This window comes from Pristiophorus japonicus, chromosome 5 (assembly GCF_044704955.1).
Source record: "Pristiophorus japonicus isolate sPriJap1 chromosome 5, sPriJap1.hap1, whole genome shotgun sequence".
NCBI lineage: Eukaryota > Metazoa > Chordata > Chondrichthyes > Pristiophoridae > Pristiophorus > Pristiophorus japonicus.
Window position 1 is genome coordinate 158,485,930 of NC_091981.1, and position 13,035 is coordinate 158,498,964.

Consider the following 13,035-nt stretch of genomic DNA (forward strand, 5'->3'; position numbering starts at 1 on the left):
ACATATATTATGTGGATCATTACAATTTAAAATCTATTTAATACGTACTCTTGCCGAAGCAACCAGGCTGTTCCAGCGCTTGTGGCACTGGTCCGACCCCCTTGCCTCGTGGGATGCCGACGAGAACACGTCAGCGACCTCGCTCGAAATCTTCTGGTAGGCCTGGGGTGGAGGCTTCCCACGCCCACCCCGGGTTAATTGGACCCACTGCGAGTACAGCTCACTTACGAGGGCGTCATTTGCCTCATCAGAAAAGAGCTTTGCCCTCCTCCCTCCCCTTCCCCCTCCCAACATCCTGCCCACTCTTAGCGGACTTGTGCTGCTGGTTGGACATTTTTGCCTCATTGATTTTTGTCGATCTCTTCTATTTATCTGTCTCTCTATCTCTGTATTCCTCCGTCTCCCTCTCTCTCTCTCTCTCTCTCTCTCTCTCTCTCTCTCTCTCTCTCTCTCTCTCTCTCTCTCTCTCTCTCTCTCTCTCTCCCTTTGCCTTCTGCGCATACCTTTTTAAGAAAGGAGGGAGAGAGAAAACAGGTAATCATAGACCGGTTAGCCTGACATCAGTAGTGGGGAAAATGTTGGAATCAATTATTAAAGATGAAATAGCAGCACATTTCGAAAGCAGTGACTGGATCGACCGAAGTCAGCATGGATTTATGAAAGGGAAATCCTGCTTGACAAATCTTCTAGAATTTTTTGAGGATGTAACTAATAGAGTGGACAAGGGAGAACCAGTGGATGTGGTGTATTTGGACTTTCAAAAGGCTTTTGACAAGGTCCCACACAAGAGACTGGCGTGCAAAATTAAAGCACATGGTATTGTGGTTAATGTACTGATGTGGATAGAGAACTGGTTGGCAGACAGGAAGCAGAGTCGGGATAAACGGGTCCTTTTCAGAATGGCAGGCAGTGACTAGTGGGGTACTGCAGGGCTCAGTGCTGGGACCCCAGCTGTTTACAATATACATCAATGATTTGGATGAGGGAATTGAGTGTAATATCTCCAAGTTTGCAGATGACACTAAGCTGGGTGGCAGTGTGAGCTGTGAGGAGGACGCTAAAAGGCTGCAGGGTGACTTGGTTAGGTGAGTGGGCAAACGTGTGGCAGATGCAGTATAATGTGGATAAATGTGAGGTTATCCACGTTGGTGGCAAAAACAGGAAGGCAGAATATTATCTGAATGGCGGCAGATTAGGAAAAGGGGAGGTACAGTGAGACCTGGGTGTCATGGTACATCAGTCAGTGAAAGTTGGCATACACGTTCAGCAGGCGGTGAAGAAGGCAAATGGTATGTTGGCCTTCATAGCTAGGGGATTTGAGTATAGGAGCAGGGAGTCTTACTGCTGTTGTACAGGGCCTTAGTGAGGCCTCACCTGGAATATTATATTCAGTTTTGGTCTCCTAATCTGAGGAAGGACATTCTTGCTGTTGAGGGAGTGCAGCGAAGGTTCACCAGACTGATTCCCGGGATGGCAGGACTGACATATGAGGAGAGACTGGATTGACTGGGCCTTTATTCACTGGAGTTTAGAAGGATGAGAGGGGATCTCATAGAAACATATAAAATTCTGACGGGACTGGACAGGTTAGATGCAGGAAGAATGTTCCCGATGTTGGGGAAGTCCAGAACCAGGGGACATAGTCTAAGGATAAGGGGTAGGCCATTTAGGACTGAGATGAGGAGAAACTTCTTCACTCAGAGTTATTAACCTGTGGAATTCCCTACCGCAGAGAGTTGTTGATGCCAGTTCATTGGATATATTCAAGAAGGAGTTAGATATGGCTCTACGGCTAAGGGGATCAAGGGGTATGGAGAGAAAGCAGGAAAGGGATACTGAGGGAATGATCAGCCATGATCTTATTAAATGGTGGTGCAGGCTCGAAGGGCCAAATGGCCTACTCCTGCACCTATTTTCTATGTTTCCCGGCATTTTTTTGGGCTCGCGATATTGTGGGCGAAATGTGTGTGAGGTGGTGAAAGTGACGCTTGGTGATCTCTTGGGCATTAGTTTCGGCAAATGTGATCTTTACAACAAAATAAAGTGGGCGGGCGGTATTATTGAATCTCGCCGTTAATTACGTGCAGAAAGTAATGCTGGCCGATATTATGGCCGTTGGTTTTGCCCATTCTGATGATTCCGCCCCAAAAAAGTGGGCGGCCGGCATTTTTTCCCGGCGTTACACCCATGGGGAAAGTAACGGTCGACGATAAGTGTCTGAAAAATAGGCGTCAGTTTCCATTTTGTGGTTAAATGGGCGATATCTGGGCATTGTACGTCATTTCAGAGGTAAAATGGACGTTAAGTGGGCGTTGTGCATTCAAAAAAAGTGTAAAATCTAGCCCCTAGTCTGGGATAGACAATTACCTGATATGCACTCTTGGTGTGCCACAAGTGCAAGAGTGGAAAGTTTAGTGCACTATTATTGGATTTGTTGACTTATGTGGGGGGTAATTTATAGCTTTACTGTGGAAATTCTACCCCTATGTCTTGCATGTCAGTAATTGCTATCTCTTTATTAAAGTTGCTAAGTGGGTTACAACATTCCATTCCAAACTGCCTTGAAAATTCCTGTCCGGTTTTCTGAGAAAAATAAATGGTGGTAAATGTGAGCATCTATCTGCAGTGCCAAAAAACTGTGATAAATCTGTATTTTTTTTAAAGCACAGGATCCTACCACCTGTAGGTGTAAATGATGAATTTGTACCTTAAGACTGTGATAATGTAAGCTACGAATGCAAAATTTGACATTGTAAACAAATTTTTGTGAAATGTCCAACACTTCCAGACGGTGGCCACCTGAGGGCACTGCAGCAGCGTGTTATTTCCAGCACCTTAAATCAGGAAGCCCAAAGAGCAGCCAATCTTTTAAAAATTTCCTCCTCACGTTCTAGAAAATAAATCCTCGCTTCTGGGACGGAGTCACCAGCTTCTTCACCAATACAAAAGAAATTGTGCAGGATATCCATCATTTCCTGGTTGTCCAATAGCTCATCATCATTGCTGCCTTTCAAAGACCCATTCTTTGGCTCTCTTTCGTTCAATGCCATCATACAAGTCACGATATTGTTGCCTCTGTCCCCGGCCGAAGGGACTCTGCACCGGCCCGGACCAAAGGGACTCTGCACCGAATTCGGAGGTCATCTGGCCGGTTGAGGGGACGGCCTGTAAAAGGGACTCGAGGACGTGGGGCCGGCCGAGGTGACTCCAAGGCTGGCGCTGAACCGGCTGAAGGGACCAAGGCGTGTCATCGTCTCATGCTCCCAACCAACTTTTAATTAATTTTTTTAACTTTTAGCCAACTTTTACACTTAACAATTTGGAAGAACTTTTAAAACTTACATTTTAGACTCTCAACTGAAATACTTTTAAACATTTATTATTATCTTACATCTTTGACATTTAACAACTTCTAGGGCCCAAGTTTCCACACGATAAAAAATGGGCGCCCCTCCGAGCTGGGCGCCCGTTTTTGGCGCCGGAAAAAAACCGCGCAATTCTTGAGCGCCCTGCAGCTCAATGTCTGCTTGGCGTGGCACCCAGGGGGCGGAGCCTATCACTCGCGCCGATTTTGTAAGTGGAGGGGGCGGGTACCATTTAAATTAGTTTTTTTCCTGCTGGCAACCCTGCGCGTGCCGCGCGCAGTGTGAAGGAAACATTGGCACTCGGCCATTTTTGTAGTTCTTTGTAGCTGTTTAATTTTTGAAAATTTTTTAATAAAAGCACATTGTCATCAGCACTGAGGCTTCTTGCAGCAGTGAGAAGGCTGCAGGAAGCCTCAAAGTTGAGGCAGCTGTTTCCCTCCTACCCCACCCCCCCCGCCTGCCGTCGGGAATGGCTCCCCCCCCACCCCATGGGAACAAACAGCTGCCTCCTCCCCCCCCCCCGCGGGAACGAACGGCAACGAACGGCTGTCTCGTTTTGTGAAGTTTCCTGCAGCATTCTCCCTGGCTGAAGCACTTTCACACAGGTAGGAAGATGGTTTATTTAATCTTTTCTTTGCTTATAAATTTTTATTCAGGTTGGATTTATTTGTATAATATTTGTATAAGTATAAATAAGGATTTATTATAGAATTTAATGACTTCCCTCCCCCCGCCCCCCCCCCCCCCCCCCAACCTCGTTCTGGACGCCTAATTTGTAACCTGCGCCTGATTTTTTAATGTGTAGACAAGGTTTTTTTAGTTCTACAAAAATCTTCACTTGCTCCATTCTAAGTTAGTTTGGAGTAGGTTTTCACTGTGGAAACTTTGAAATCAGGCGTCAGTGGCCGGACACGCCCCCTTTTGAAGAAAAAATTCTGTTCCAAAGTGAAACTGTTCTACCTGACTAGAACTGCAGAAAAAAAAATGTGGAGAATTGCGATTTCTAAGATAGTCCGTTCTCCACCAGTTGCTCCTAAAAATCAGGCGCAAATCATGTGGAAACTTGGGCCCCTAGAAACTTTTTAAATTGGGGAAACTTTTATAATCTATTATTGATTTACATCTTAGATTTTTAACAACTCTTAGAAACTTTTGAAATAAATTGGGAATCTTTATCAACTTTTAATCTTTTAAAATAACTTTGGAAGTCACCTTCCTAATGCCTGCCCCCCAACCTAGCCTCAGGCCATTTACCATACCCGGCGCCGAGCTGGCAACCAACACTTCGCCGTAGGCAATTAGGCTTATCGAGCTGTGCTTGGTCCAGTTGTCTTGGACCCTTTTGCCACTGGACCAAGACCTTGTTCAGCTAAGCCCGTGTGGTTGCCAGTGTGCAGTGGCCACCCCACGTTAAAAGAACTCCCGCACAGGCATCTTCCTCTCCGTCAGTATGAAGTTCGGGACCTGGAACGTCAGGACCCTCATGGACAATCACAATCCCAACGGCAACAGGCTGGAACGCCACACCGCCATAGTTGCCCGGGAAATCAGATGTTTTGACATTGACATCGCCGCCCTAAGCGAGACCCAGCAGGCAGGGGAAGGCCAGTTGAAGGAACATGGTGGAGGTTACACCACCTTCTGGAAAGGGAAACCAGAGGCAGAACGCCACCTTCTTGGAGTCGGCTTTGCCGTCAAGAATGAGCTGGTCGACCGCCTCAAAGACTCCCCCTGTGGGGTCAACGAACGCCTCATGACTCTCCATATCACCCTATCTCGGAACAAATGTGCCACAGTCATCACTGCGTACGCCCCACACTCGATGCAATGGATGAGGCTAAAGAGGGTTTTTATTTCAACCGAGAGACATTCTTGTCCCGTGTCCCCACAGGTGACAAATTGATCCTCCTGGGTGATTTTAATGCCAGGGTTGGCAAAGACACAGCCCTCTGGGGAGGCATGATTGGCAGAGAGGGGGTAGGGAAAGCCAATTCCAGCGGTACCCTACTCCTGACAAAATGTCTAGAACATGAACTCCTCATTACCAACACCCTGTTCCGCCAGAGGGCCAAATACAAGGCATCATGGCAACACCCTCGCTCCAAACACTGGCACCTGCTTGACTATGTCATCATCCGAGCCAGAGATCGCAAGGATATGTGCATCACCCGTGCTATGACAGAAGCTGACTAGTGTTGGACGGACCACTGCCTAATCCGATCCATCATCAACATTAACATTGTCCCAAAGCAGAAGGGACAGCAGAAGCAGTTCCGCAAAAAAATTAATGTCGGGGCACTTAGAGACCCAGCTAAGAGAGCCCTATACAGCCAGCGCCTCACAGCCAATTTGGCGTGCCTTGATGACCCTGAGATGCTGAATCCCCATCGTGCTTGGTCTGCCCTCCAGGCCTCTATAACCAGTGCCTGTGAAGAGACACTTGGTCACTCAACCAGAAAACGTCAGTACTGGTTTGATGAAAATGATCAGGAGATCGAAGAACTAATAGATCGCAAGCGCAAAGCATTTCTGAGCCTCAAGCAACAGCCCAACTCGGGAGCTGCAAAACAACATTACAGACGGCTCAAGGCTCAGGTCCAACAAAAAACTCGGGACCGAAAGAACAGGTGGTGGATGGAGAAAGCGCAGGAGATACAATAACTGGCTGACAGCCACGATATGCGAGGATTCTTCACTGCAGTTAAGGCCACCTAAGGTCCAAACTCCCAAGGCCCCACCCCACTCCTGGCCAAAAACGGGGAAACCCTCATCAAGGACACCGAGGCTGTCAGGGCTCGATGGAAGGAGCACTTTGAAGATCTCCTTAATGAAGACTCTGCCTTTGACTCGAGTGTTCTCGATTTCCATCCTGCAGTATGCCACTGTTTTGGATCAATAATAATAGACCCAGGTTCGGGATCTGGATGAATGTTAAATAAGAGACAAGACAAATGAAGTAAAGAATAAGATACCGTTTACTGAGAGAAAAGAAACATTAATAATACAGTTTACAAAGGAAAGAGAAGTATAAGATGCAACAACACTCACGGCCTTCCGCCCGTTGGGAACTCCACAGCGACGGCTGGTCTGGAGTATTGGGGGTCCCAGCACCGCTCACGAATCACGGTCCAAGGTGAAGTTCAAAGAGCTACGGGACAGTGCTGTACCTTTTATACAATCAAATAAACATACTATTGAACAAAACATGGGTGCATGTGGCTTATGGCCAACTCCTAATCTTTTAAAGCCCCAGGTGCTCGTCCACAAAGCATGAGATCTCGAGCCGCGGACCGTCTCATAACAAGCTGGTGTGCGCCCCAAGGTCACTTTCTCTCTTTCTCTATATAGCAACAACAATCCACGAAGCATGGAGCAGAGACACACTGTGAATGACTAAATATCATAATTAACAGTATGTGATTAACCCCATACAATACAGCCACCCGCCACCAACTCAGTGAAACTCCAACGTTGCACGAGGGTAGGCAAAGCCATAAAACAGCTTAAAAATATCAAGGCTATGGGTGCGGATGGAATCCCTGCTGATGCGCTAAAATATGGCGGAGAGGCGCTGTTGGCATGGATACATGACCTCATCTCGCTCATCTGGAGGGAGGCGAGCATGCCGGGAGATATCAGAGATGCAGTGATTGTGACCATTTTTTAAAAAGGGGACAAGTCTGTCTCTGGCAACTACAGGGGAATCTCCCTGCTTTCAGCCACTGGGAAAGTTGTCGCTCAAGTTCTCCTCAATCGTCTTCTCCCTGTGGCCGAGGAGCTCCTCCCGGAATCACAATGCGGATTTTGTCCCCTACGGGGCACAACAGACATGATCTTTGCAGCGCCAGTTGCAGGAAAAATGCAGGGAGCAGCGCCAGCCCTTATACATGGACTTTTTCGATCTTACAAAGGCCATTGACACTGTCAACCGTGGGGGTCTATGGAGCGTCCTCCTCCGTTTCGGATGCCCCCAAAGGTTTGTCAACATCCTTCGCCTGCTTCATGATGACATGCAGGCCGTGATCCTTACCAACGGATCCATTACAGACCCAATCCACGTCCGGACCGGGGTCAAACACTGTTGCGTTATCGCTCCAACCCTCTTCTCAATCTTCCTCGCCGCCATGCTCCACCTCACAATCAACAAGTTCCCCCTGGAGTGGAACTAAACTACAGAACCAGTGGGAAGCTGTTTAACCTACGCCGCCTCCAGGCCAGGTCCAAGATCACCCCAACCTCTGTCGTTGAGCTGCAGTATGCAGACGACGCCTGCATCTGTGCACATTCAGAGGCTGGACACCAGGATATAGTCAATGTATTCACTGAGACATATGAAAGCATAGGCCTTACACTTAACATCCGTAAGACAAAGGTCCTTCATCAGCCTGCCATCGCCGCACAGCACTGCCCTCCAATCATCAAGATCCACGGTGCAGCCCTAGACAATGTGGACCATTTCCCATATCTCGGGAGCCTCTTATCAACAAGGCAGACATTGATGCGGAGATTCAACATCGCCTCCGGTGTGCCAGTGCAGCCTTCGGCCGCCTGAGGAAAAGAGTGTTTGAATACTAGGCCCTCAAATCCACCACCAAACTCATGGTCTACAGGGCTGTAGTAATGCCCGCCCTCCTGTATGGGTCTAAGGCATGGACGATGTACAGAAGGCATCTCAAGTCGCTGGAGATATATCACCAACAATGTCTCCGCAAGATTCTGCAAATCTCCTGGGAGGACAGGCGCACCAACATCAGTGTCCTCGACCAGGCTAACATCCCCAGATTTGAAGCACTGACCACACTCGATCAGCTTCGCTGGGCAGGCCACATAGTATGCATGCCCAATACGAGACTCCCTAAGCAAATACTTTATGCGGAGCTCTTTCATGGCAAATGAGCCAAAGGAGGATAGCGGAAACGTTATAAGGACACCCTCAAAGCCTCCCTGGTAAAGTGCGACATCACCACTGACACCTGGGAGACCCTGGCCACAGACTGCCCGAGGTGTGAGAAAGTACATCCGGAAAGGCGTTGAGCTCTTTGAGTCTCGATGCAAGAAGCATGAAGAGGCCAGGCACAGGCAGCGGAAGGAGCGCGCGGCAAACCAGCCCCACCGACCCCTTCCCCCAACGAATGTCTGTTCCACCTGTAACAGGGTCTGTGGGCTCTCTTATCGGACTATTGAGCCATCAAAGAACTCACTTTGAGAATGGAAGCAAGTCCTCCTCGATTCCGAGGGACTGCCTATGATGATGACAAGTCACTATATTGTTTTATGCAATCCTAATCTACTTTTGCTTATACAACCTGCTTTTTTAACCGTCCTCATCCTATTCTGATACTAATGTCTGTCTACCACTGCACATGAAGATCTGTATTTGAGGAAGACCCTCTTTTTTTTTGTGCAGTGCTACATATATTGGAGATTAGCTGAGACAACTCAATGGAAGTAAAAGTCGGGTAGAAATATGACATCCTGCCATGATGGAAATACTGGAGGAAGTACTTTGACTGAAAAGCAAATGCATATTTGACAGAATATTTAATATATTCTTAGTAAATTACACATGTCTTTGTTCATGGTGAGTCAGAATATGGTGGTCCCTTTAGTTGTGCATTCAGTGTGGGGTGTGATTCGGGTTCTTGCATTGTTGTGGGGTGAGTGGGGGGGGGGGGGCGGTCCCAGGATCTGGTCGCACACAATGCATCTGGGAAAGAATCACTTCTTTCAAGTTCCATTGTACTTTCATTTCTCCACACACCTCCCATTGACTTCTCAAACCCCTTATGATTATTATGTATTGCTGCTCACTAGTGGCAGCTGGCATCAGTGAGCAATGTGGGTCTATAATGGTGAGGCGGGTATACGGCTTCAAAAGGAAACATAGGAGGGTGGGTGGGTGCGTTGATGTGGGAGGGGGAGGCATGTAGACTGGTAATAATTTGGGACATAGTGAAGGAGGGCAGTGGAGACTATTGGTCTACATGCATCCCCATTTGCCTCACATCTACTCCCAATTCCTCCCTTTGTCTCTCCCCTCTGAATATACTCGCCTTTCCCCATTTTCTCACCTTCTCGTCCTGTCCTGTCCTCTCCTCCTTATGAAGAAAGGTTTAGCAGGTTGAGCCTATAATCATTGGAGTTTAGAAGAATGAGAGGTGATCTTATTGAAACATATAAGATACTGAGGGGGCTCAACAAGGTAGATGCCGAGAGGATGTTTCCACTCGGGTAATCTAGATCTAGGGGGCATAGTTTTAGAATAAGGGATCGCCCATTTAGAACGGAGATGAGGAGGAATTTCTTCTGAGGGTTGTAAATCTGTGGAATTCTCTGCCCCAGAGAGCTGTGGAGGCTGGGTCATTGAAAATATTTAAAATGGAGATAAACAGATTTTTGAATGATAAGGGAGAGTGAAGGGTTATCGGGAGTGGGCAGGGAAGTGGAGCTGAGCCCAAGGTCAGATCAGCCATGATCTTATTAAATGGAGCAAGTTCGAGGGGCCGAATGGCCTACTCCTGCTCCTACTTCTTATGTTCTTATGATCTCCTCCCTTCTCCTTTCCTCCTGCTTCCTCTACAGCTTAATCCCTTTCTCTTCACCCCAAATCCCTCTGCTTTCTCCCTTTCCCACCTTTCCTCTCCTGTGCTCCTCACCCTTCCCCCATACCCAATTCCTCTTGTTCCCTAGTATTTCCCCTCCCAAACAGCAACATCATTCACAAAAATATAACAGTTATATCATTCAGTATGCTTAGAGTCTGCTTAAAGCTCACAGATGTCACATTACTACTCTGAGGTAAGCTGGCTGTTGTCAAAGAATGATATCAGAAGCCAGATTCAGTGTTTGGGCTGGCTCTCCATGCCATACAGATCCATAATAGAAGCCACAACCAATGTTCAGATTGCGCCCAGTGCATACAATGATGAGTTTGCCAGCATATGTAGATTTACAACCAACATACTGATCCCAGAAACCGTAATTGTGTTTAGCAATTGTCAGAAAAGACATTACAATCAATCTTTGCTGATTATGAAACTCTGGGGAATCCTGCTGTAATGCAGGAATTGATATATGGGCTTGGAAATTCTCCACACCTAGACCAGGATCCTGCCCATTGGTGAACTTCAGCACTGAAGCTGCCATGGATCACTGAAATGGGATGACTGAACATTTGGTTGGCTAGGAGCACATCTGTAGTGCCCCCCCAATCCCACTGAAGAGGTCAGAAACATGGATTGAAGCTTGCCAGGACGAGGGCGGGTATCTGTTTCTACTCCCACACCCCTCACTCCCACCGGCAAGGTAATGATACTGGCTAAATGTTCTTAATTTTCCAGCCAATAGATTAGAAAATGGATCGACTACTATTTTTCTCTCTTTTGTTTATAAATGTAGCCACCTGGAGTCTGATGTCTACACTAGATGTATACTGTGTTTCTATACCTAGATATGCCTTTTACATTTGTGGAAAAGTGGCTGTACAAATTCAATAAAAATTACCTTGAGGTCTATCCCAAAAATGACTGCAACTCTGATTTTGAAATTTTCATGAGGATTCAGTCAGAGTCTGGATTAAAATGTTCAGGCAAGCCAAGAGCACACCTTTAAGCCTAATGCACTTGGGATAGGACTAATGGTTTTGTCATTACTCTGTAGACAATGATAACAACTTGATTTTGATACTTCAAGTAGCCAATATGGATGTTTAAAGGTATTCTCCCCAGTGACCAACCAGCATTACTAAAACTATCGGGCGTCCTAGTAGCAAACCTGTCGCCTATTATCCCTGGCAAAGTCTCCTGGTACGGCCCTCTGCTGAAGGTTATTACCTCATCATATGCAATTAATTTAATCCTGTTTGGTTTTTGTATTTTGTTTAGATATTCCATTCTATTCAGAGAACGTGTATGGAACTTCTGAAGGTCATTGAACAGTACCAGAAACGGATTTGTTGTATGTATTTCATATACTATGATAAACACAAAATGTAATTGAATATTTTCAATACATTGGTGTCCATTTATGTTACTGTTTGTACTTTGTCATAAATTTAGAACTGAATATTATAGAGAGAACTTATAAAAAATTTAAAAATTTAGTCATCAAAAATATAATTCAATATAAGCTGTAATTTAAGAACAAACTTCATAGGAACAAAAGCCCATTCATCCCTTTGAGTCTGTTCTGTTAGATCATAGCTGATCTGCATCTCAACTCCTTTTGCTTATGCATATTTTGTCTAATCTCAAAATTTGGATTTGTAGTTGTAGGCATAGATTCTCCTCTTTCCTACTCATAGCCCTGGACCCATTTCTTTAGGTTGTGGACATTAACTGTACAGAGTGGGCGACCAGTAAGCAGGAGCCATCCACTGCAAGGTGGAATATTCTGTGGGATCACCACTACAGCACCAGAAGAGGTGGGAGGCAGAAGAGCCCTGAAGACTAGATCCAACTTTTTATTGATGACCTCTGCTGAGATTGAGGCTTTAAAGAGGATAGATTGAGGTGATATGGAGAAAGAGAAGTTCACTAATAGGGCCTCTCCTTCTATGCAGGGGTTTTGCAACCTTTCTGCTGCTACCATAGGGACCACCTAACGATGGCTCCTGGAACTCCTGGGGAACAGTGGTACAAGGGACAAACAGGAGAGAACTGGGCTAGGAACCTCGGCCTACCTCCCTGCTGGTATTTACATACAACAGCCTGAGACGGGTGGGCAGCGGCAATCCCAGTGGAGGGAAGGAAAAATAGGTTTAGGGCAGTTTGCAGCAATAGGCCCCTTTTGATTTTCTCCATTGCTTTTGCTGCTATGCTGCTCAATTTGCATAGGTTGTGGAGGAAAATCCAACCCATACTCCTTAGTTGAAAGTTTAAATGGAGTATATCTTTAAAACCACAAGATCCCATGTAATTTTGTTACACTATCATGATCAACTCTGTAATCTATGCTTCGTGTACAGTTGCTTTAAAGTGACATTAGAATAGTCAATACTTTACTAGGTAATCAGATCATTTCATTTTGTCTCAATTTTGTTCTCCAGTTTATCTCCTAAGACATGGTACTTACCTGGGCAGACCCCACCCTCAAGTATCTCGTCCAAGAGACCATTCTTGCATGTTCAAGTGCTGCAAGCTATTTGGCCACCTGGAGGATATCATAGCTGAGCTCAATGCTGTCCTCACCCAATATCCAGTTGTAAATACTTTGCAGTGTAGATCACTGAATAACAATTGGGAGCAGAAACTGGCTAATTATTTTTCTCTTTGTAGGCCCAGGGCAACTGTGGTCAGTTTTTGCACCCCAGTTGCTGCCTGGCTAAGATTAGTTAACTGCAGAGACCAGGGATTGGACCTGGAGTTTCTAGTTCTTCATCATTCAGAATCAGACCAGGTAGTGCATTTACCCACCAAGTTAATGCAGACATATATCTAAACAAAAAAAGATGCATGTTGAGAGTGAGTGATTTTAAAACATGAAAAGTGGCATTAATGGTTCTATCTTAAAATGTTTCCATGTGAGGGATTATTTAAATTATTTAAACTCATTGCTGTTTTGAGGGGCGGGCGAGGAGGAGGCAAAGCCATCGAATGAGGTTTGACATCTATGATAACATTTGCTATTTATCCATTGGCTCAATGCTGGATGTATTGATAGATTTTGGAGT

The 13,035-nt window shown here is 46.0% G+C and overlaps 1 protein-coding gene across 1 annotated transcript in view; it reads left to right on the forward strand.

The window, feature by feature from the left end:
* ica1 (islet cell autoantigen 1) overlaps positions 1-13,035 on the forward strand; it is a 384,634-nt gene that overhangs the window by 75,336 nt on the left and 296,263 nt on the right. The window contains exon 4 of the mRNA XM_070881029.1: positions 11,249-11,321. Coding sequence (XP_070737130.1) covers positions 11,249-11,321 — 73 coding nt within the window. The remainder of the gene's footprint in view (positions 1-11,248; positions 11,322-13,035) is intronic.